Genomic DNA, 26,201 nt, shown 5'->3' with positions numbered 1-26,201 from the left:
TATGAATCTTCAGATGTAGGGGGGGGGGGGGGCTCGCGGAGGCTAATGAGTGCGTCTGGCTGTACCCAGTCCATCGGCCTATACATGCATGTTGTGCGTGACGACCAGCCCGCGAGGCGGCGGCGGGTCGTTCAGGGTGAACGTGAGCAAACGGCAGCGCCCGGTGGCGGCACATGGAGCGCCTTTCATCTGGAGAGCGGGATGGAGTGTTCTCCCCCCCCCCCCCCCGGAGGCATGCAGAAGGAAGCTTTAGCTCCATGAACGGCGAAGTCTGGCGTGATCGGTGGTGGGGTTTTAAAAAAAAAAAAAGAAAGGAGAAAAAAAAGACATAACCTCAGGCGGTGGTGCAGAAAAACCAGGAATCCGGAGCTCAGCAGTCGAGAGTAAAAATAGAAATATAGACATTATTCCGGGCGACTATTAACGCGACAGCGCTGCTCGTTGCAAAGAGTTGCCAGAGTGGATCTTTTCGAAAACGCGTCGCCGTGGAAGTCGCGTCTCGTTTACATGTATAAACTCGACACAATATTTCAGCTATTTTATTCAGTGTTCATGTAAACGGGACAATCTGATCCTTTGAACTTCAAAGAATTTAACGTTTGACCGCGTGAACGATCTGCTGTCAAGACGAGACATTCCCGTCGTCGTGTTGGATTCAGATCCTGCGCTGGTTCAGTTGATGGAGAACTTATTGCTTTTCAAAACTGTCCCTCGTCCCCATAAAGAGTTACGGAGTCTGTGACCGTCTGAATTTTTTATTTTTTTTCCATCCATCATTACAGATCAAAGTAGGCGAAGGATGAAAGCGTTTATTAATCTGACTTTCATAGTGTCTCATAGGGCATAAACATATAAATATGCAAAATAAAAGCAAGTAAATGTCACATCTACTGCCTTTTTATTATTATGCTAATTCCCTGTAAATGTTTGAGCCAGTTTTTTTTTTTTTTATGCCGTTGCAATAAACCCATTCCAGGACAGTCATTTAATTTCTGCTGCTTTGACAAAACGCTGCACAGCATTTATCTCCCCGTGAGAACGAGTCCTCCCCCCCCCCCCCACAGACCAGGTGTGCATTAATTCACAGACACTGTGAAACGGTGTGCAAACGTCTGTATCTGATTGATGACGCCCGGATCCCGATTAAAACCCAAAGCGCTTCTGTTTTCAAAGCGTCGCAAAATCTTCTCTGCTGCTCGGCTGCTGCAGGTTTTCAGTGGACGTCCCATTTTTTGGGGGGGTTTAAAATGTGTCCGTCGCTGCGTAAGACAAATAATAAGATTAAATAAACATTCCTGTACCGATCAGCTGTTTCATGCACGTTTCTAAAGTGGCTCGACAATCAATCCCATAATAACTCATTATGTTTTAATGTCATTCATTTACTCTGAAAACTTAATTCTCGCCTCGATTCTACTCGACTTTCCTTCCTTTTCCGGTCCTCCTGCTGCTAGCGTCATTAGCTTCTAGTTCTATAGTTTGCTGCTAGCATCAATAGCTTCTAGTTCTATAGGTCTATGGCCCTGCCCCTCCTGCTGCTAGCGCCAGTAGCTTCTAGTTCTATAGGTCTATGGCCCCGCTCCTCCCGCTGCTAGCGTCAGTAGCTTCTAGTTCTGTAGGTCTATGACCCCGCTCCTCCTGCTGCTAGCGTCAGTAGCTTCTAGTTCTATAGTTTGCTGCTAGCGTCAATAGCTTCTAGTTCTATAGGTCTGTGGCCCTGCCCCTCCTGCTGCTAGCGTCAATAGCTTCTAGTTCTATAGGTCTGTGGCCCTGCCCCTCCTGCTGCTAGCGTCAGTAGCTTCTAGTTCTATAGGTCAATGGTCCTGCTCCTCCCACTGCTAGCGTAAGTAGCTTCTAGTTCTATAGGTCTATGACCCCGCTCCTCCTGCTGCTAGCATCAGTAGCTTCTAGTTCTATAGGTCTATGGCCCTGCTCTTCCTGCTGCTAGCGTCAGTAGCTTCTAGTTCTATAGGTCTATGGCCCTGCTCTTCCAGCTGCTAGCGTCAGTAGCTTCTAGTTCTATAGGTCTATGGCCCTGCTCCTCCCGCTGCTAGCGTCAGCAGCTTCTAGTTCTATAGGTCTATGGCCCTGCTCCTCCTGCTGCTAGCGTCAGTAGCTTCTAGTTCTATAAGTCTATGGCCCTGCTCCTCCTGCTGCTAGCGTCAGTAGCTTCTAGTTCTATAGGTCTATGGCCCTGCTCCTCCTGCTGCTAGCGTCAGTAGCTTCTCGTTCTATAGGTCTATGGCCCTGCTCCTCCTGCTGCTAGCGTCAGTAGCTTCTAGTTCTATAGGTCTATGGCTGCTGCTAGCGTCAGTAGCTTCTCGTTCTATAGGTCTATGGCCCTGCTCCTCCTGCTGCTAGCGTCAGTAGCTTCTAGTTCTATAGGTCTATGGCTGCTGCTAGCGTCAGTAGCTTCTCGTTCTATAGGTCTATGGCCCTGCTCCTCCTGCTGCTAGCGTCAGTAGCTTCTAGATGATTGTCTTTGCCGTCCACACCCCGGGGGATTGTGGACAGTCTGATCTTGTTTTGTCGTCCCAGGTGTCACGCTGGGTTGTTGTTGTAATTGTTGTTATTGTTGTTGTTGATATCCTAACTCCTGTTGTTGCTGAGCGGCTCGCCCTCGGGCTGCAGCGCCGCATCAGAGCGACGGCGTCCAGTTGGTCACGAGGCCTCGAGGAGGGAAAAGTAGAACAACGTTCTGCTGCTTTCGCTTTTCGCTTCTCGTACAACCAACTTGTGTGTGTGTGTGTGTGTGTGTGTGTGTGTGTGTGTGTGTGTGTGTGTGTGTGTGTGTGTGTGTGTGTGTGTGTGTGTGTGTGTGTGTGTGTGTTATGTAATTGTTCCATGCAGCCAAAACACAAGCAGCTGCGATGCGGCGTCTCCGGCTCCATTGTGTCGATCCGAGGCTCCTGCTGTTTTACAACCTTTACTGTGAAAATCCCACGTGGCGTGTCCTCCGTTGCAATCGTGACTAGACGGGTTTCATTTTCTGTAAAAATCCACATTTTACCAAATACAGATTGTCGAGAGTTTCTCTGAAAGGAAGTGCTTGTAAACGTTTTCTGTGATTCGCTTCGCCAACGAAAGTTGGTTTGTTAGTATGGCAGCTGTCAAAATAAAACTACAAAGTTGGATTGTTCGTATGGCAGCTGTCAAAATAAAACTACCAAGTTGGATTGTTATCCTGGTGACTGTCAAAATAAAATGAAAAAGTTGGATCGTTATTCCGGTGACTGTCAAAGTAAAACCACCAAGTTGGATTGTTATTATGCTGACTGTCAAAATAAAACCCAACAAGTCAAACATAACATGTTAAACTGCAGATAAGGACAAATGCAAAGTCTTTCCTTCTTTTGATTCTTTTGTAACTGCAAGAATTTGCCAGTCTATTCTGAAATTTACATATTAAAGGAAATCAAGATATTATATTTTCAGAAAAAGAAAAACCCCTCAGTCACCTGTATCTGGATATCTGAATTTTTTTGCAGCTGAATTTTTAGACACATCGAATTTTTGCACACTGAATATTTTTAGATGTTCGGAAAAAAAATCAGAAGCAAAAAAAAAAAAAGATACGTACTTGAAATTCAACAGCAATTCAAATTCAGAATCTGACGGCACAGTTTTACTTCCATATAAAACGACCTTGTGGTTTTATATCTGCACTTTCGACACGGATTGAAACGCTGGAGCAAGATTCAAGGTTCAAGGTGTTTTATTGTCATATCACCAGTAAAAGCCAGGTTTCACAGTGAATGAAATTCTTATTTTGCCGTCTACCCTGAAGCCGACCTACATAAATAAGTTAGTATATACACAAAAGAATGAAAATATAAAAATGAAATAAAATAAAATAATATAAAATAACAGAGCAGTGCAAAAATATTAGTGAGAAAGTGAGATGTGCAATGTAAACATGTCTGAGGCTTCAGCAGCCAATCGACATTCTTCTTCTTCCTCCTCCCCCTCCTTCAGGCCTTTTCATTCTGATAATGGATTCTAGGGTCTCTGACAATGTACCCATACAGACCCTTTCAGATAAAGCGTTAGATAATGGATGGATGGATGGATGGATGGATGGATGGATTCACAGAAATCTGTGTGCAAAAAAACTGAAAAGGAGGCCAGCCATGTTTCTTGTGTGGGGGCGTGGCTCGATTTGGGCACGATGCCAGTGGGTGTGGCTTAGATCAAAGCCATTAGATCTAAGCCACGCCCACTGGCATCATAGCCACATCTTAGATCTTAGATCTAAGCCATTAGATCTAAGGCCTTTGATCTAATGGCTGGGGCCCCAAGATGAAAGGTTGACGTCATAACTGAATTTTGTGCCTTTGATGTGAAAAGAGGCAGATCAATAGAATCACAAACTCTTCAGTCATTCTCACAGAGAAACCGGGGGAGACAGTCAGCTTTCAACTACAGCTTCATATCCAGTGAACACGTCGCATTAGCTTTTTTCCGTTTGTGATTCTTTCAAGCACAAATATCTCAAGTGTACAACTGCGAGGACGCATCACCTGCTTACAGTCTAGAACACGTTCAGGTTGTTTTTTTTAACAAATAAAAGCAAGTTTGAATAATGCCTCAAAGACACCGTGCCAGAGGAAAACGAGGAGGACGTCGCCAAGGCGCTCACCGTGCTGATCAGCCCAGCATTCCTCAAGAGGCGACGGAGAATCGCCATCTTGACCAGGAAATTGTCCACCAGACAGCTGGACTGGAGGAAGACAAGAGGACGGAGAAGGAGACGCAAAACATGAAGGACAGCTCAGACCAGGGGGATCTCCAGAGGCCGGCGGGACCGTCAGAAGCACAAAGGCAGCAGAACACTGCGGCCTCCTCAGATTGCCCGGCACCTCGAGGAACCCAGGAGGACCGCAAACAAGAAGAGACGGAGCGGAAGGCGCAGCTCGTCGGCTTCACACAGAACATGGCTGAACGTCAGAAGAAAAAGGAGGGTCTCTTTGTGAGGTTCCACACGGAGCTTGGTGACGGAAAAAACCAAGACCTCCAGGAAGAAGGGGACCTGATGGGGAAGTTCAGAGCTCTGGAGGAGAAACTCCAGCAGGAGGTGAACAAGAGAAAGAGGCTCCAGTCTCAGAACAAGACCCTGGTGGTGGAGAAGGAGGCGCTCCAGTTTCAGAACACGTTCCTGCTTGGTCAGAAGGAGAAACTCCAGTCTGAGAAGGAGGCCCTGCTGGCTGACTTGGAGAATCCACAGTTTCAGAACAAGACCCTGCTGGCTGAGAAGGAGACGCTCCAGTCTGACAGGAAAATCCTCCTGTCTATGAACAACACCCTGCGGTCTGAGAAGGAGACAGTCCAGTCTCAGAACAAGACCCTGCGGTCTGAGAAGGAGACAGTCCAGTCTCAGAACAAGACCCTGGTGGTGGAGAAGGAGACGCTCCAGTTTCAGAACACGTTCCTGCTTGGTCACAAGGAGAAACTCCAGTCTGAGAAGGAGGCCCTGCTGGCTGAGAAGGAGTCCCTCCAGTCTCAGAACAAGAACCTGTTTGGTCAGAAGGAGACACTCCAGTCTCAGAACAAGACTCTGCTGGCTGAGAAGGGGAGGCTCCAGTTTCAGAGAGAGACTCTGTTGGAAGAGAAGGAGGAGCTCTATTTGATGAACAAGTGCCTGCTGGCTCGGCAGGAGTCCCTCCAGTCTGAGAAGGAGTCCCTCCAGTCTGAGAAGGAGTCCCTCCAGTCTGAGAAGGAGTCCCTCCAGTCTGAGAAGGAGTCCCTCCAGTCTGAGAAGGAGACCCTCCAGTCTGAGAAGGAGTCCCTCCAGTCTGAGAAGGAGACCCTCCAGTCTCAGAACAAGAACCTGCTTGGTGAGAAGAAGACCCTCCAATCTCAGAACAAGACCCTCCAGTCCGAGAAGGAGACCCTCCAGTCCGAGAAGGAGACCCTCCAGTCCGAGAAGGAGACCCTCCAGTCCGAGAAGGAGACCCTCCAGTCCAAGAAGGAGACTCTCCAGTCCGAGAAGGAGACTCTCCAGTCCGAGAAGGAGACTCTCCAGTCCGAGAAGGAGACCCTCGAGTCCGAGAAGGAGACCCTCCAGTCCGAGAAGGAGACCCTCCAGTCCGAGAAGGAGACCCTCCAGTCCGAGAAGGAGACCCTCTCTGCTGACAATGACACGCTGATAGTTCAGTGTAACACGTTGCTGCCTCTGAACAAGACCATCCACGATGAGAAGGAGACCGTCCAGTTGGAGAACAAGGACCTGCAGGCTGAGAAGGAGACCCTGCTGACTCTGAACAAGACCCTCCACTCTGAGAAGACCCGGCTAGAGGAGGCCGTGAAGAGCTTAGAGGAGGAAATCCAGGCCAAGAAGAACAAGAAAAGAGGCTTCTGGAGGCGGTTCTTCAAGAACAATGGCAACAGAGAGACGAAGAAGACTTGAGAGACGGCAGAAGAGACCAGGAAAGTTGAAGCGGATAAAGAACTTTAACTGTTGCCAGTCATGTAAGCGCCACCATATTGGAATTCAACTCGCACGGTTGAGTTCTTCCGGCCAGTCTTCATCTGTATTGTGGTTTGAATGTTCTACTTTGTCCTTGTGGAGCCAACATGACAATAAATTTAGTGTTGCAACATGTGTGACTACGAGTCTCTTTATTTCTATGTGTGTGGATGGAGCGTGTGCTGAATATCTAAATGTGGGAGGAGACACCTTCAAATGGGGGGGGGGGGGGGGGGGGGGGTTGCAGATAGGTTCCGCAGGTTTTAGGATTTAGTTTATTATTTAGGGGGGTTTGTTTTTCAGATTTATTTGCTGGACAAGCCACACTCCTGAGTCCTCCACTGCACTTTGTTGTGCACTTTTGAAAATTAAACAAAAAAGAACATGAATGCGGTTCAGTCTGGGGCCTACAGCGTTTAACGAGGCGGCCATCTTGGATTTCCAGCTGGAGAACATACTTTTCTTAAATCACAATGTAAAAAAAAAACAGACTAAAACAATCTGTCCGTGACAAATGGTGGAAAAAGTTGGTCATATTTCCAAACTTCCATCTCTGTCGGCACGATGAAAAGCGGCACCTCTGAGGTGTCCAGCCCTTTATTTTTTTTTTTCCTTCCGTTCGCTCTAATGCGCCGCCGTTTACTCGCTTTAATTATGAGGCAGTCTCACCGGGACACGATGGAGCGAAGGAGAAGGAGGGGTTATTAATAGAAAGAGTCCTCAGAGATCGGTTGTTAGGCTGCCCTTTAAAAAAAAAAAAAAAAAACAGAAAAACAGAGGCAACAAAAAGAGGAGAGAGAGAGAGAGAGAGGGGGCGAGAGAGAGAGAGAGGTGAAAATGGAGGGATGATGAAACGGGGAGGTGAAGTGCGACGCTGAAAGGAGTGAATCGGTTCACAGTTTCGGGGGCCGTGACTCATAATCCCAGGCAGGGATTTTAATTTCAGCATCACACACACACACACACACACACACACACACACACACACACACACACACACACACACACACACACACACACACACACACACACACTCAAAACAAGGCGGATCCTCACTGTAGTGACTCTTCGCCTCCGGTGGCGAGCCAGAATTCGTTTCCTCGTCGCGGCAGTTTAGCGCGCCGCTAGCATGGAGGGAGGAAAACAATATAATCCTCATTGTAGCTCTGCAGCAAATAATGAGGTCTGCCATGTTTAATTATTTAATTCAACCTTTAATGGAGAAAATCGCTTTCACATGAAGTTCAGATTTTTTTATCAAGTGTTCTCCGTGAGCCGCTATCACATAGAAAAGAAAAGAATAGAATTCTGTAAAATCCTCACATTTTTAAAAAATTCGCAAAAAATTTTCCTTCAATTCTGGGAATTTTCTTTTTTAATTCTTCTTTTTTTAATTAAATAATGTTTATTCTCAAAAACATTTTTTTAAAAATTCTCCCCCCAAAAAGTTTGAATCCTCATTTTATTATGAATTGTCAAAAAAAAAAAAAAAAAAAAATCAAATTCTCGAATTTAAAAAACAAAATTGTCTCCGTAAAATTCTCGAAAATAGAATTCTGGAAAAGTGACTGTCTCAACACCTTACATATACACAAAGGAAATGGCGATTTGCTTTCACACACATATAGTTTAACTCGTAACTGTGCTTGACGCCTCTTAAGAGACGTGTAAAATATGTAAATGATCTAATATCCGATGTATAATGTAGTAAATAAAATTGCATAAACAATAATAAAAATGTACGTCTCACATGTGTAATCTAAAGCAGTGTTTTTCAACCTTTTTGAGCCGAGGAACACTTTTGTCTTTGGTAAAACCTGGAGTCACACCTCCACCTGAACATGTTAAAAGTTAAACTCTGCAGCCTCTATTAACAATATAAAGTCTTTCTCATCAAAGTTTTATCAACAGGAATCCAGTAAATCCAGAAAGCAAGGACTTTTTTAATAGTGCCTCCCTCAGTGTGAAACCGTGGACCTGATGGATGAAGAGCTGAGATCCTGGTTTTCAAAAACTTCTCCATCACTGTCACTGACACAGTACTTTGATACAAGTGGTAGCAGGAGGTGAGATGAACCACACTGACGTCTGTCACTTTACATTTCACCGGCAAAGTTCTGTGCTGCCCTCTAGTGGTGAAGAGTATTTATACATGATTACTCTGCAACACACTGTCGCTGTGAGACCAAAGGTTTTTTTTTAGAAATAAATGTGAAATGTGATAATTTCCCACGACTCAGCTGACGATCTGGAGGAAACACCAGAGGTTGAGAAACACTGTTCTATGTAATCGCAACCTTTAACACTGTTTGGTCTTAAAATTTAATTATAGGAATTGACTTAAACCAAAAAAACTTAATCTATCTATTTTCCAAACACGGACTTGAGGTCTTGTCAGACGCGTCACGGCGCCGGCGGCCGCCAGAGTCGCCGTCATCCCTCGTCAAAGCGCCATTTATTCCGTCCATGTTATCACTGCCGCTTTCCAGCAGCATTAGAGAATCATCACTGTAATTACGTTTCACCGGCTTCCATCGATTTGTTCTGGACGTTTGAAAATGATTGTTTTGGTCCCTCTGGTGTGTGTGTGTGAGTGTGTGTGTGTGTGTGAGTGTGTGTGTGGGCTCGTTCTCATCAGTGTTGAGTGATGAGAATGAACGGTGGCTTCATGAGAAGTCGTCTCACAGCCTCCCGACAGGAAGCAGAAGCGCCGGGAGCTCCGGGAGAGAGATGGAATATTAGAAGGTGTCAAGAAGGGGAAAATCTGCGCCGGTGAAAAGTCGTCATTTACTATTTGTGTCTGACAGAAAGACGTCTCCTCCACACGCTGCCCCCCCCCCCCCCCCCCCCCCGCCGTGTTTAACCGCAGGTTGGTGACATCATCGGTGGTTCGGAGAAAACAAACGGCGAGGAAGAGCCGCATTCGTGCTTTCTAATAACGGGACGCCGACGGCCTCCTTCTCTTTGATCTCAAAGGGTTTTGTTCTTTTTCGAGAAACGACCTAGTTTGGCGACGGCGTTTTGGCTCCAGGTCCGCGGCGAATCCATCCGGTCCTGTTCTTTCTTGTTTTTATTTTATTTTTAAATTTTTTTTACACCTTTGTTTCACATTTCCATCTCATCAAGTTCTCAGAGATCCACCCTTTTTTTTTTTAAATAAAAAAAAAAAATAGTCCTTTCTTCTATTTTATTTTTATTTTTTAATTTTTTTACACCTTTGTTTCTCATTTCCATCTCGCCGAGTTCTTGGAGATCCACCCTTTTTTTATTTTTTATTTAAAACAATTTTGTTATTTTTTCATCTATTTTTATTACATTTTTTATTTCTTACACTCAGTTTCTCTTTTCCATCTCGTCAAGTTCTCGGAGATCCACCTTTTTTTTGTGTTTTTTTTTAATTAAAAAATGTTCTTTTTTCTTCTATTTTTTATTTGATTTTAAAAAATTTTTACACCTCAGTTACACGTTTCCGTCTCGCCAAGTTCCTGGAGATCCGCCCAGTTTTGAATGTAAAACGAAAGCGGTCACTCGCCAGAGCAAAAACCTTCTCCAGCGCCACGTCACCAAGTTAGCATGGCTAACATGTTGGCCGTTCGCTCATATCGATGCTACCTAGCTAGCTCAGGTCGCTGCATCACTGTGTGAATCGTTGAGCGGGGAGCGTCTCCATGGCAACAGACGCTCCTCCACGAGGAGCCTCTCTGATCCGCCCTGTACGGGACATTTTTTTGGCAGTTTTTTTGGGGGGCGGGGTCTATTCAAAAACTTCCGTTTTAATCATCCCTGAACTTTTCATGCAATTGAGGCGAGTAGTTTTTGCAAAAAGTTTGTAAAATACATGCATACAAACCAATAAATAAATACATGTAGACAACAAGTAGATGTTGGAGAATATCTGCAGTGTGCCGATTTTGAAACATGAACATTTTTGCTTATTGTTGAGGAACGTAAGCGCAGAGGAAGATTTAATATGTTGGACTGACAGATTTTATAATTTATCACAGTGAGTTGGATGAAATAATCTGATAAGAGGAAGTCAGGTGGGCGGGACATTGAGTCAAAGGACATGCTGTATTTCTATTTATCGAGTTTGTTTGACATGATAAAGCTCAGCCTTCACATATTCGCATATTTACAGAGTCTGAATGAGGCTTTGAAGCTAGCGGTTAGCATTCGTACTCGTCCTCCTCGTTATAAAATAAGCGGCATCGGCGCTAAAACCCTAAAGTTAATGAATCGAAGTTAATAAATGAAATGAGACGTGATGTGGTGTTCCAGAGGTCATTTCAATGTCAACGCTGAATCCCGCTCTGCAGTTCGCTGCTGCCCTTTGAGCAGCGTTAAGGCTAACCCTTTTGATGTTCCCGGGCGGTGACTCATTAGATTAATCCCAGTTGTATTGAGCGCCGCGCCGCTCGCCGTCCGGCCCGGCTGGGGGGTCCGCCAGTGTCTCGGCGCTCACCTGACCTCTGTCACGGCGCCTTTTTGTCCGTCCGTCTATAATTAGCGCGGCTCGCCGAGCTGAGTGCAAGTCCCCGAACCACTCCGGGGCCGCGTCGGCGCTAAAAGGTTTTGGGTTTTATGCAGGAGGCGTCAGAAAAAAGTGACCACAGGGAGAAGTGGCTTGTGGCGGCCAGGCATTCATAGCGACGTCGCTTTTTTGATCCTTTGATGTCGGCGCTTCCTGTCATTCTGAAGCAGAATTCACCAAGCGTTGGATCGTTCACCCCACTAATAGGGAACGTGAGCCGGTTTAGACCGTCATGAGACAGGCTAGGTTTACCCTACTGATGATGTGTTGTTGCCATAGTAATCCTGACCAGGTCCATCGAGTTGTGTAACAGGCGACCGACACGAGGCGTAGCAACGCTGCCGGACCGTCCTCTCAGGCGAAGGACGACAAAGTCATGGGCGCCGGACCTGAAACGACAAGAATCTGCCGGACCGGGGCAGGGAGAAGTTTTATCTCCTTGTTTTCTGGGGTTGGAGATACGCTGGATTTCATTGCAGCTTTTGATGCAAGACGAACGCGTTATTGCCAGGGTCGTGAAAAACATGGTGGAATATCGGTTGAAGAGTCTGAAGCCGCCGTTCCACCGCAGTCACGGTAGGGTCACGGTACGGCAGAGCAGACCCAGGACCAACTGTATCTCTGGTCCCGCAACAGGAAGTATGGTCAATTAAAACATCGTTCTCTTGTGACTCGGGTTAAACTTCCTCATCGTGAACAGCAGCATCCAGAAGCTCCGCCTCCTCGGTCTTGTAACGACCTTGTTAAAAGGCCGCGGTGTCGTTTTGCGCGACAACGTTTCAAATCGACCAGTGAGCAAAGCGGCGCATGAAAACAACAACGGAGGGTTACGGCCCATGAAATAATGAAATGTTGCGGACGAGTCTGGAGTGACGATCGTCACGACCAATCGGCAGTCGCTCCTCCTCACAGACCCGTTCCTCGATGCTAGCTACCTCAGCGGAGGGGTCGCGGAAAATGGTAGTATTGTTTGGTTCTTTAAAGAAAGTGCCGTGGAACCGCGCCTTAAGTACCAGTACTTACGTCCTGAAGTCTAATTCATACCCCGGTGCGTGAATCCCAAAACTCCTTAGCATGTAGCATGTAGCATGTAGCATGGCTCCACTGACGGCTGGTGGCGAAGTTGCTGGAGTTGTACGAACCGTCTTTCTCCGCCTCTTGATGTTCTGGCAGAAAGTCTTACTTTTTGTGCTTCTCGCTAATATCACCGCTACATTACCGCTATGTTACCGTCATCCAGAGTCGCCGCGCGGTAGCATGAAGAAAAGTCAGAGAAAAGACGAGCCGTGACAAGTTTTTATAGAAGACGCCTTTATCCGACGACCCGCCGAGCACCGAGGGGGAACGAACCTCGACGCACACGTTCACTCGTCCTCAAACTGAAAGTTTCATATTTTCAGGCTTGATAAGTTTCACATCGATTCCGGCAACTGGAAGACTCGGTTTTGAAAAGAATCCGCGGAGTCCTTCAACGCGGGGCCCAAAGATAAATCCCCCACCGAGGTCACTGTGGGAGAACGTGACTGGAACGGAAGATCGAGAGGAAAAAGAAAAGAAACCTGCGTGAAGTGGAGGGACGACCTGGAGAGTCGACTTTCCTGCTGAGAACCTGGAGGAACAATAGTTCAAGCTGCACGCTGGCGTTTGGTTCGATTCCTAATGAGTTCACACCGACCCGGGGCTTTGAAAAAAAAAAAAAAAAAAAGTTAAAAAACTGGTTTTTACCTTGAGCGGAAACGCAGCAGCGACTCACCACAAAAGGTGATTCATGGAAACACAGTGGAGTTCTGGATGAACTCTGTGTCTCAGGTTGCATCTAGAAATGCAGTCGGTCGCAACTGTGCTTCGTGCTTCTCGCCACACTGCCCCCTACAGGTCCTGGCTGCTCATAGCAGCTCTGAACAAGCTGGTCTGTGTCAATGAAGGATTTTTTTTTTTGGTTTTTTTTGTCAATGTAGAGCAGGGAAATCGGTCTGTATATCAGTGTTTTGTAAAAAATTAAAAATTAAAATTAAAAAAACAACAAAAAAACCCACCCGGACACATGTAAACGTGGCCTGAATGATTGAAGGTTGGACGCTAACGTGCGATTTCTCGAGGAAAGACAAGAGCGATTTCTCGAGGAAAGACAAGAGTCGTGGCGATCGTGTTTGGCCTCGTCTCTAAATCGGTGGTCCTACGATGGCCGTTGTCATGGCAACCAAAGACGAACTGATCAGAGCGAAACCCAAACGATGGGGGGGGGGGGGGGGGGGGGAACACGACAAACCAGTGTGTGGGATGCAAACGAAAGCTTTTTTTTAAGGATTTCTGTCAAACAGCCAGGAAGACGTGGATCCATTCATGTTTCTCAAGTTCTTTTTAAAATTTTTATATGAATTTTCTTATGACGTTCTGTTCCGTCGCGATCCCGTCCACTCGCGTACGTCGTCGGTGTGAATCGTTGAGCGGGGAGCGTCTCCATGGCAACAGACGCTCCTCCAACGAGGAGCCTCTCTGATCCGCCTGTACGGGACATTTTTTTGGCAGTTTTTTTGGGGGGCGGGGTCTATTCAAAAACTTCCGTTTTAATCATCCCTGAACTTTTCATGCAATTCAGGCAAGTAGTTTTTGCAAGAAGTTGGTAAAATACATGCATACAAACCAATAAATAAATACATGTAGACAACAAGTAGATGTTGGAGAATATCTGCAGTGTGCCGATTTTGAAACATGAAAATTTTAGCTTATTGTTGAGGAACGTAAGCGCAGAGGAAGATTTAATATGTTGGACTGACAGATTTTATAATTTATCACAGCGAGTTGGATGAAATAATCTGATAAGAGGAAGTCAGGTGGGCGGGACATTGAGTCAAAGGACATGCTGTATTTCTATTTATCGAGTTTGTTTGACATGATCAAGCTCAGCCTTCACATATTCGCATATTTACAGAGTCTGAATGAGGCTTTGAAGCTAGCGGTTAGCATTCGTACTCGTCCTCCTCGTTATAAAATAAGCAGCATCGGTGCTAAAACCCTAAAGTTAATGAATCGAAGTTAATAAATGAGATGAAAAAACCCGACAAACCAGTGTGTGGGATGCAAACAAAAGCTTTTTTTTTTAAGGATTTCTGTCAAACAGCCAGGAAGACGTGGATCCATTCATGTTTCTCAGGTTCTTTTTTAAAATTTTTATATGAATTTTCTTATGATGTTCTGTTCCGGCGCGATCCCGTCGACTCGCGTACGTCGTCGGCCGCGACTCGGCTCGTTGATTAAGGTCACGTCTACGTATAGAACAGACTTATTACAAATGTAATTCAAACGTTTTTTTTTTTTTCAAGACGGTGGTCCGTCGCGCTCGCCCGTCGGATCGCAGCCTCTTAATCCGTCGTTCGGTTTTTTGGCAGCGAAAAGCAGCGTCAGCCGGTTTCCTGGGTCGGAGCGGCTCAGATGAACTTTTCACTGCTTCCTGCTCAGCTCATTGCTTCGTTTCTTCCCCCTTCGTCACTGTAATCGTTCTCAAATGGGCCCTTAAGTTGACGTTGTGTCTTTCGGCAACAAACATGTGCTTTGACAGACTTCCTGCAGGAGATTTAAACGTTGGAAAGTGTCGTGGGTTTGGAGAAAAGATACGATGGAGTTGTAATTACTGTGTACAGTTGATCACCTTCCGCAGCCCCCCCCCCCCCCCCCCCCTTACAGAATGTGTAAATAATGGGGTGGATCTACCGGCAAATCGTACCCAGAACAACTCCAGTGGGCTGCAACAAAATAAAATAAAAGTTATGGTCACTTTGAATATTTACGAGCGCAAATCTTTGTTTTTTTTTTTAATCGGTGATTTGATTCAGTATAAGTTTTCTCCACCCCGTGGATACGTTGCCTCGGTGTGAACAGACGACGGACATGCCTTCACAAGTCTAACCCTATCCCCCGCCGTGGCCGATAGGCCCCGAAGGGGGATCTTGAAACAGTCTCCGTACGCCCGTACGTACGTACGTTCAAACGTTTCTACCTATATCTCGGCAACCCCTGGGCCCACAGTGACCAAACTTCACATGTGGATACATCTCAGAGGGGGAAGGGATACTATGGTGACCTTGACCTAATTTGCATATTAAGTAGGTCACAGGGTCACGAAGTGCTTAAAAACACATTTTGGCTCTGGAGGCCTAGGTTTTTGAGCTAGGGCTCTGACATTTTATACACACCTACTAGTACTCTGGGGACACCCTCCAGCATACCAAGTGACCTGACCTTGACCTTGACCTTGAAGATTGGTAGGGTCTGAAGTTTACTCGTCATGGTTGCACAATACATGTATTTTCATATAAACATTTCTCCTCATTTCTCAGCAGTTCCTGGGCCCACAGTCCCCAAACTTCACACATGGACACTCCACCTGGGGAGAAGGGGCACCATGGTGACCATGACCTCATTTGCATATCAGGTCACAGGGTCACTAAGTGCATAAAAACACCTTTTGGGCTCTGGAGACGTATTTTGACATAGCTTAAGAAGAAGACCTTTCAGATTCTACATAATGATCTACTAGGACCCATGGAACACCCTCTAGTGTACCAAGTGTGCTGCCTTAGAGCTGGCTTTGTGAGAAAATATAAAGCCCTCCGGCGGGGGATTAGCCCAGCAACGGCCTTCTTGTCTCTGGATTGGGAAGGAAAAGTCTGCAGACGATTCCTCAGCGAGCCGCCGTCAGCAAAACACCGCGGGGTTTTTTTTTTTTCCACCGCGCAGGAACACAAACGGAAACGTTGCCTCCGTGTTGCTGCGCCGCCGATCCAACTCCCTCTTATTTAGAACTGCAGACGCCGTGACGGAGATGATGGGGAAAAGCCGGAGGGCCTGATTTATTTTTTTCTCTTGTCATTAAATATAAATTTAGCTATTAGGCCAACTCTTTGAAATTTTGTCTTCAGAGGAAGAGGAAGAAACATTTTTTCTTTTTTCTTTTTTCTTGCCTGAAACGCTTTTTAAAAGCGTTTGTGCAGCAAGAGATTGAATCCACTTTTATCCATTTTGCTCCAGTTGCAACATGACCGTCTTACTTTTACACACGAATCAAAGAAACGGATAGACTTTGACGGTATGAATGAAAAACAGACCGTTTGCACAACACTTCAAATTAAAACGCATCGTCGCACTTACGTCCGTTTCCACGGCGACGGCAGAAACACTGAAAACAACGTTGTTTTCATGTTGGGCCACTAGTGGGTGCTGTTGTTTGGTTTTGTAATGAACGCTATAACCAAACATTACATGGGCCGTGGTGCGCATGGAGGTTTTCAAAAAGTTGCCTTTCATCTCCATGTACATGGAGTCGTAGCGCTTTTTAAAAAAAACTTTTGAGCCGTTTTTTTAAAGATGCATTTTCATCGACTGTGAGCAGAAGTTGCCAAAATGCTACGGGTGCTTTTTTTGTTTTTTTTTATTTTCACTTGAAAGCGTTTTTGTGTAAATATGGCCTAAACCTGCAGCAGCTTGATTAGAAAATGTTCCATAATCAAGTGTCTTAATGTTGAGTGAACATCATTTGAATATAATTCCACTTTACCAAAGATGCAGCTTGGTCACATGGTAGTCATACTATTTAAAAAATTATATATATACATATATGTGTGTGTGTGTGTGTTTTCTCTGCAGTTTTCAGATTGTCTTTGATCTGTTTGAGTTTCTGGTCCAAGTTTCTCCTACGATCCAAAACAAAACGTAGCTTCGATCAGTTATTTGGGTGTTTAATCGACATAAAGTCAACATTTCCAGCGTCTCGTCGACGTTCCTTCCTGGTAAAAGTGAGTTTTACCACCAATGCGCAATGTTTGCCTGTCAGACGTTCTCTGTCAGAGTTTAATGTGAATGTTCAGCGATTTCATTGTGGTTAGTGGCGTATGACCAAAATTAAATTAGCCGGTGCCCGCTGCCGGCTCGGTTATATTTTCTTTAATGAAATTGGCCTGTCCGTCAGTCCGTCAGTCCGTCAGTCCGTCGGCAGCCTTATTCAGTCTGGATATTTAAAGCGACGGCGCTCAGCATGGCGTCTCGGTTACATTCAGTCCATCAGCGTATTACAGTTCATATTAACGCGTCACTCAAACTCTGTGACTGACGAGCAGCTCTGCGGTGGAACCGAGCCGCCGTCTGTCCACAATCTCCACCGAGGCTGGAGGGCGGTGGAGGTGGAGGGGGGTGGAGGAGGTGGAGGGGGGGGGTTCACGCCACGAGGCCAGCAAAATAAAACAAACTGCGGTTTGTTTTGACAGCTGAGGCTCAGTAAACTCACAGAGGCGAGGACGCTTGTTTGCTTCGTGCTCGTAGCGACGCTGGGTGAAATACCGGGTCATAACAAATGTCCACATATAAACTGAAGCGGACTTTAACGTTCTGATTGTCCGGGACTCGCTTTTTACTGTGGAAGGAGAGGGAGGAGAGGATTTTCACGCCGTCGTTTGGCTCGGGGAGCGTTCAAGTTCACTTTAAAGACCGGATCAGACCGCCTGGAGAACGGCCGGCAGTCACACCAGCTGCTGGTTAGGGGGCGCTGGTCTGGACCGAAAGCAGAAGTACCGACGCCTTAGCCTGTTCTGGCTAGGCTAGTTAGCGTGTGGCTAATGGGTAGCCACAAACGACCGCGATGTAAAGTCCTCAGACCAGATATCAATGAGAGTCTTCCTCTCTACTTCTTCTTAATTTAGTGTTTAGACGAGGTGCTAAGACGATCCGGTACGACGAGGCGCTAAGACGATCCGGTACGACGAGGTGCTAAGACGATCCGGTACGACGAGGCGCTAAGACGAGGCAGGATTACAAAGCTACGTCCGAGACGGAACGCTTGAGGAAAACCAGGAAAAACCTGCCGGAGTGAATCTTCTGCTGGCCCGACCGAACGCCCAGTGACCATGATGCCCAGGAACCATGACGCCCAACAACCATGACGCCCAACAACCATTACGCCAAGCAGCCGTGACGCCCAACAACCAATGACGCCCAGCAACCACGACGCCCAGCAACCACGACGCCCAGGAACCACGACGCCCAGGAACCACGACGCCCAGCAACCACGACGCCCAGCAACCACGACGTCCAGCAACCACGACGCCCAGCAACCAATGACGCCCAGCAACCAATGACGCCCAGCAACCACGATGCCCAGCAACCACGACGCCCAGCAACCACGACGCCCAGCAACCACGACGCCCAGCAACCACGACGCCCAGCAACCAATGACGCCCAGCAACCAATGACGTCCAGCAACCACAACGTCCAGCAACCACGACGCCCAGCAACCACGACGCCCAGCAACCAATGACGCCCAGCAACCATGACGCCCAGCCTCTTTGTTTACTTGCCTGCGTCGAATTCACACAAAGTGACTCATCGGCTCGGCTCGTTTCTCATCGTATTTGTTTTGGTCTGTGGGAGTGTGATTCTCACGAGTCTTTTAGAAAGAGAGAGAAAAAAAGAAAAGAATATCGTAGCAAACCAAAGTTGACCTCACGAACACTGAAGCTGCTTTTAGCCGTCACCCAGAGCTACAAGCTGCTTTCCTCTGTTGTTGTTTTCTGGTTTCGTGGCTCTGAAAAATGTATGAGGAGGAGGAGGAGGAGGAGGAAGGGGAGGGGGAGGAGGGAAGAGGAGGAGGAGGAGGAAGGGGAGGGGGAGGAGGGAGGAGGAGGAGGAGGAGGAGGAGGGAGAGCAGGGAGGAGGATGGAGAGGAGGATGAGGAGGAGAGAGAGGAGGAGGAAGGAGGAGGAAGGGGAGGGGGAGGAAGGAGGAGGAGGAGGAGGAAGGGGAGGGGGAGGAGGGAAGAGGAGGAGGAGGGGGAGGAGGAGGGAAGAGGAGGAGGAGGGGGAGGAGGAAGGGAGGAGGAGGAGGTGGAGGAGGAAGGGAGGAGGGAGGAGGAAGGGAGGAGGAGGAGGTGGAGGAGGAGGTGGAGGAGGGGGAGGAGGAGGGAGGAGGAAGGGAGGAGGAGGAGGAGGAGGATCGGGACCCGTCGGTATAGAAACGAGAGCGAAGCTTCCTAAAAACTCCCACACTGATGACCTCATCCTCCAAACGCTCATCAGATTTGCAGAAGAGACGGAGGAGCAACGACTTCCTGAGAACCTGGTTTCTCTAGAACCTGGTTTCCGTAGAACCCGGTTTCTCTCGAACCTGATTCCTCCAGAACCTGCTTTCTCTATAACCCGGTTTTTCTCGGAGCTGGTTTCTCTAGAACCCGGTTTCTCTAGAACAACCTGGTTTCTCTAGAACCTGGTTTCTCTAGAACCCGGTTTTTCTCAGAGCTGGTTTCTCTAGAGCAACCTGGTTTCTCTAGAACCTGGTTTCTCTAGAACAACCTGGTTTCTCTAGAACCTGGTTTCTCTAGAACCTGGCTTATCTAGAACCTGGTTTTTCTAGAACCTGGCTTGTCTAGAACCTGGTTTCTCTAGAACCTGGTTTCTCTAGAACCTGGTTTCTCTATAACCTGGCTTCTCTAGAGCCCGGTTTCTCTCGAACCCGGTTTCTCTCGATTCTGGTTTCTGTAGAACCTGGTTCCTCTAGAACCCGGTTTCTCTCGAACCTGGTTCCTCTAGAACCTGGTTTCTCTAGAACCCGGTTTCTCTAGAACCCGGTTTCTCTAGAACCCGGTTTTTCTCGAACCTGGTTTCTCTCGAACCCGGTTTCTCTCGAACCTGGTTTCTCTAGAACCCGGTTTCTCTAGAACCTGGTTTCTCTAGAACCTGGTTTTGGCGGCGGCAGAGTAAAATTTGTGTCCTGAAAAAGAAAGAAGAGAATTCAGTTTGTTAAGACGTCCTTTCTCTCGCTCCGCGGAACGTCTCTGAGGATTTCTCACATCCTGCTTTCCACATCATTTGTCGATCAGCTGCTGTGACATCTTGTTGTTGTTGTTGTTGAAATGAGACATTCGTTTCTTCTTTGCGAGCGTCAACCGAAGCGTGACGCTGCTTCTTTTTTTTTCCCCCCTCGTTTTCCAGCAATTTAACATGCGACTCCTCCGGTGGGAACTTTTCACGGCGGGAACCAAACCAGACAGGAAGTAGCGACAGACTGTTTTTCACTGCGACGCATCGACAGTTAAAAACACACACAAACAAATTAAATCGGCGGAATAAAAAAAAATAAAAAATTGCAACCAGCAGAGGGCGCTGTCTAGTTTTGACAATTAATTAATTATTATTTTTTTGTGCAGAGACACGGTGTAACACTGTAAATGGTCCCCCTATACAATGTATACAATATAAATCTGATCGATTTTTATCATTTTTGTTAACTTTGACTAACTTCTACCTGGAGAATGTCTCGTTTCTAGAGTCTCGTTTCTAGAGTCTCGTTTCTAGAGTCACGTTTCTAGAGGCTCGTTTCTAGAGTCTCGTTTCTAGAGGCTCGTTTCTAGAGGCTCGTTTCTAGAGGCTCGTTTCTAGAGGCTCGTTTCTAGAGTCTCGTTTCTAGAGTCACGTTTCTAGAGGCTCGTTTCTAGAGGCTGGTTTCTAGAGGCTGGTTTCTACAGGCTGGTTTCTAGAGGCTGGTTTCTAGAGGCTGGTTTCTAGAGTCTCGTTTCTAGAGTCTCGTTTCTAGAGTCTCGTTTCTAGAGTCTCGTTTCTAGAGTCACGTTTCTAGAGGCTCGTTTCTAGAGTCTCGTTTCTAGAGGCTCGTTTCTAGAGTCACGTTTCTAGAGTCTCGTTTCTAGAGTCTCGTTTCTAGAGGCTCGTTTCTAGAGTCTCCGAGAGGCTTGACGTTTTTCTTGTTGTTGTTGTTGTTTTTAAAGCCCCCAGTATTCACCCCCCCCCCTTCCTCTCTTCTCCCCCTGCAGAGCCGGAAACACGCCAACAAGGTGCGGCTGTACTACATGCTGCATCCTGCAGACGGCGGCTGTCCGGCCAAGAAGCTCCGGACCGACAATGTGAGTGGAGCCGCCGGTCGTCTCACCGGGGGGGGGGGGGTCTTCACCCCCCCTCTCCCCCCCTCTCCCCCCCTCTCCCCCCTACCCCCAGCTGACAGATAAACAGCTGCTTTCCAGCCCGCTGAACTCTGCCAGAGCGACGGTTCCCGCCGTTCCCGCCGTGTAAATTTAGAAGCTACATGACGTTTTTTGACGGCCGCGGCTAACCCTCCCCACCGCGGAACTGTCCATAAACGTTCAGGCACGTCTCACTTCCTGTCGCGTGGCGGCGGCGGTGGCGGCGAGGCTCCTGCATGCGCCGTGTGCTAGCAGGCGCTGGCGCGCGGAGTCTGAGGTTTTCGAGTCCATTAGGTGATTTTTTTCAGAGTAAATAAATCACATTATCGCAATAAAGTACTGGCGTTTTGCTCGATCGGGAAAATAAAACGATCTTCGTGACGGACGTGCAAGATCATTTTGCCTCCAGTCGGTCAAACGAGTGATCGAGGCGTCTCTTTTTGACCGTTTTTCAAAAAAATATAGTTATTTTCTAAAGCACACGGACGTTGTAGTGGACAGAAGTTGGATTACTTATTATTGTGACCGTCAAAACAAAAGCACCAAGTCATGACACAGCGGAGGAAACTTTGTTCTGATGGTCTCGACTGACCAAAGTAGCGGCGTTTTCAAAAAGTCCCACCGTTTCCACGAAGACGGATACGGAGCAGTTTTAAAAAGTCGCACCTCGGGAGCGGTTTTCAAAAAGTCGGGCTTTCAGTGGCTTTTATTTTGTCGGATTCGTCATTTGTTTTAATGTGGCGCCCGCTTTTTCCTCACAGGTGATAAATGTTGTCAAAAAGTGACACAAATAAAAACTGGATTTAATCAGGTTTTATTTTTGAAACGAGCAGAAACTGGTCAAACTGTCAAAAAACTACTCAAATATCTGAAAGTCATTGTTTTTAAAAAGCACAGAGCATTGTCGAAAAGTTGCACCAAAACCAAGTAGTTTTCTCTGAGGCTCCGACCAATTTTTTCCCCATTTGTTTTTGCTCCCTTACATTCTTGTTTTCTTGTATATTTCTCTCTCTCTCTCTCTCTCTCTCTCTCTCTGCTCATCCCCCCATCCTGCTGCTCTCTTCGTTTCCCTCCGACCCGTCGCCTCTCCTCCGCCTCGCTGTCTCTTCCTCTCCCCGTCTCCTCGTCTGCCCTCCGTCCTCCCGCCTTCACTCATCCCTCCTTCATCCTCTGGCCTCGGATGCTCCCATCCCGCCTTTCCTCTTTTCTTTCTCTCTCTCTCTATTCCTTCCCTCCTGATGTTTCCTTTTTCCATCTTGCCTCGTTCGCTCGTCACGTCGTTGCTTCTTCAAATCGACTTCTTTGACATTTTCAGACTCGGCCTCCAGTTTTCGGGCTCAGAAACGAGATACTCGAGTATTTTTCTGTACAAAATGAAGGAAAAACTTGAGTTGAGCTAATAGATTCTGTTGTTTTGTCATTAATGTGCTTGTGGGAGGAGGATTAGATTAAATTCTCTTATTTAATTTGCGGTGTAATTTAATACGCATTAATTTTTTTTTTAACGTTCGCTATTTGATCTCGTCGTTTCTTTTCTTTCCTGTTTCAGTGTCATTTCCTTTTCTCGCTCTCTTTTCTCTGACGTCCTCTCCTCACTTCTACTCTATTTCCTGCGTTAATCCCATCATCATTCCGGACGCAGGATAATAAAGCTCGTTAAAAAACAGCCTTTCTGAATAAACAGGAATTCTTTCAACGGGCTTCACATTTTATTCTCTTTAACGTCTTAATGTTCAACAAGCTGCAGGAAACACAACAGTTTGAGTATTTTATTTCCCTGTTCCTGCATTAAACGACTGTTTATCACAGCTTTGTGACGAGAAAAGCCAAATATCCCAACTTTGCAATAATATAACTCATAATGCATATGGACACGATTACCGTATTTTCTGGACTATATATCTACTCCGTCATTAAAATGCATCATGAAGAAGGAAAGAAAATACACAAATGTCACTCTGGTTTAAAAGACTATTATTATCTACAAGTTGCTGCTTATTCTAAATTACATGAGCGGCCAAACGACTCTGAAAAAACGACTTTTAGATGAGAATTTTTTTTTGTGATATATATAAAAAAATCAAAAATTTTGTTGAATTCATGAAATTTAGGATACGGGATGAAGAACTACGGACATTTAATTATCATTTACCACGTTAGCATTTGTAGCAGTTTTACCCTGTTTTAAGTTTTTTTCTATTTTAACCATCTTTGCGGTTTTTAAAAAATTTGTTGTATTTTGGGTTTTGAATGCTTTTTGCTTCACTTAAACAAATTATTGTTGCTTCATCCTCAGTTTTAACTCAGATTTATATCTTTTTCTGCTTTATCAAAAACACAACTTTAAAAAAAAAAAAGACTCCCGAGGCGGACATTTTTGAACATGGCCTCCTGAAACGAAGGGAAGACGCAACATTTTGAAAACACGGTGTCTGTGCATGAATAGAGCTGCCTATGATGACCTAGAGCTACACTCGGTAGAGTGGAACCGAGTTAGCATAGCTAGCATGTTCGCCGTTTGCTCATATCGACGCTAACTAGCTAGGTCAGGGAGCCACACCACTGTGTGAAACACTGAGCGGGGAGTGTCTCCATGGCAACAGACGCTGATCTCCTTTTGATTGCCTCCCTCATCCGCTTTGCATGGGAAAATGTTTTTTTTGGCAGTTTCTTGAGGTTTATTTGGAAACGTTTCGCCGCTAACGTCCCAAAATTTAATCGATTGATCGTTGGATGCTGATAAATCATCAGTAAAAAATTCATGTACTTCAGGCGAGTAGTTTTAGAGAAAAGTTGGTGGAACACATACATATTTACTGATATATAAAATTGGTCCCAATGTTTGTTGGCGAAGGAAATAATCGCTCTGCAGCCTTTAATGTCACTTTTCTTCACTTCCTCTGCTCACTTTTTTCTATTTCTGTCACTTTACTGTTTTCTCTTTAATTTCCAGTAATTGTCTTTCCAATAATATCGTCTTTCTTTCATCTCCGTCTCGCTTCCTCTCCCGATTCTCTTCACCAAGTGTCACTACTTCCTGCTCCATACAATCACTCCGGTGCTTCCTGTCATCTCATTATTCCTACATTTTGTTCCTCTAATCCTCATTTTTCCTCCCTTCATCGCACCACAAAACATCTCCTTTGTGATGCGTCCTTTGATGCAGGTTTTTTTTTCGTCGTCTTCTTTTTTTTTTCTTTTCTTAAATGCGATCTCTGGGACTGTTTGTCGCCTTCCTCCTGTCAGCGTTCTGTTTTTATCTCCGGCTGTGAAAGCTCGCGGGATGGCGGCGATAAGCAATGACACTCGGGTTCGGCGGCGTTTCTTCCATTATCTCGTGTCGGGGAACACGGGGAGGATGTGTAGTTTGGGCGTGTGACCCTCTCTGAGCGATGGAAATAATCGGGAAAGTGAACAGATGAAGTGGTTTGAGACCCGAGGGGGTCGGTTCTCCTGCAGGGGGGGGGGAACTTTAGACCCCATTTACACAACGTGTCGAGTCACAAGGCTGCGTTTTGTTCAAGAAAAGTTCAGCATTTAATAATAAAATGATAAAAATAATCAAAAAAATTACTATGCTATCATATAATACAATATAATTATGCTATAATATAGTAATAATAATAGAATATAATATAATTTATGATATAATGCACCATTTTGTTCAAGAAAATTTAGCATTTAATAATAAAATGATAAAAATAATTTAAAAAATAATTATGCTATAATATAATAATAATATAATATAATTTATATGATATAATGCACAATTTTGTTCAAGAAAAGTTTAGCATTTAATAATATAATGATAAGAAATTGTTAAATAAAATAAATGATAACAATTTTAATAAAATTATTTTAAAAAATTTAATATATAATCATGATAAAAATAGTTAAAATATATAAGAAAAATTATTTAAAAAAATGTCAATTAAAATAATAAAATAATGACAAACACACTTGCCAAAATGCATCGTTTTGTTCAAGAAAAGTTTAGCATTTAATAATAAAATAATAAGAAATTATTAAATAAAATTAATTATAACAATTTTAATAAAATTATAAAAAAAAATTAATATATAACTATGATAAAAATAATAAAAAATATCAGAAAAGATTTTTGAAAAAATTACATATAATTAAAATAATATAATAATGATAAACACACTTGCCAAAATGCATCGTTTTGTTCAAGAAAAGTTTAGCATTTAATAATAAAATGATAAAAACAATCCAAAAAATGATTATGCTATAATATAATACAATATAATTATGCTATAATATAGTAATAATAATAGAATATAATATCATTTATGATATAATGCACCATTTTGTTCAAGAAAATTTAGCATTTAATAATAAAATGATAAAAATAATAAAAAAAATAATTATGCTATAATATAATAATAATATAATATAATTTATATGATATAATGCACAATTTTGTGCAAGAAAAGTTTAGCATTTAATAATATAATGACAAGAAATTATTAAATAAAATAAATGAGAACAATTTTAATAAAATGATATAAAAATGTAAATATATAATCATGATAAAAATAATTAAAATATACAAGAAAAATTATTTTAAAAAAATGACAATTAAAATAATATAATAATGACAAACACACTTGCCAAAATGCATCGTTTTGTTCAAGAAAAGTTTAGCATTTAATAATAAAATAATAAATTATTAAATAAAATTAATTATAACAATTTTAATAAAATTATTAAAAAAAATAAATATATAACTATGATAAAAATTATAAAAAAATATCAGAAAAGATTTTTGAAAAAATTACATATAATTAGAATAATATAATAATGATAAACACACTTGCCAAAATGCATCGTTTTGTTCAAGAAAAGTTCAGCATTTAATAATAAAATGATAAAAATAATTTAAAAAAATTAATTATGCTATAATATAATATAATATAATATAATATAATATGGTATATGATTTATACGATGCACCATTTTGTTCAAGAAAAGTTTAGCATTTAATAATAAAATGATAATAAAACAAATGACAATGCATGAGGCTATTTGACCTGTTTGGTTGAAACCATGAGAAATGCATCAGATTCAGTTGCGGCTGCAGACGAGGCGGAAGGAAACCATTAAAAAAAAAAAAAACCAAGTCATCATCCATCCGTCTCAGGCTGTCGACGGCTCGATTCCTCGTAATGAGACCCGTCAAACCTCACGTTAGCATCTGGCTGGTGGCCTGACGGGCACAGGGA

At 44.5% G+C, this 26,201-nt stretch overlaps 1 protein-coding gene across 1 annotated transcript in view; it reads left to right on the top strand.

Moving 5' to 3' along the window:
- The window catches only part of zmat4a (zinc finger, matrin-type 4a), a gene marked incomplete at both ends in the record, with an annotated part of 97,197 nt that overhangs the window by 10,764 nt on the left and 60,232 nt on the right, over positions 1-26,201 (top strand). The window contains 1 exon segment of the mRNA XM_080499680.1: positions 20,809-20,898. Coding sequence (XP_080355806.1) covers positions 20,809-20,898 — 90 coding nt within the window.

This window comes from Blennius ocellaris, assembly GCF_963422515.1.
Source record: "Blennius ocellaris genome assembly, chromosome: 7".
Lineage (NCBI taxonomy): Eukaryota > Metazoa > Chordata > Actinopteri > Blenniiformes > Blenniidae > Blennius > Blennius ocellaris.
The sequence above is the reverse complement of the archived record's forward strand: the minus strand, read 5'-3'. Positions and strand labels throughout refer to the sequence as shown.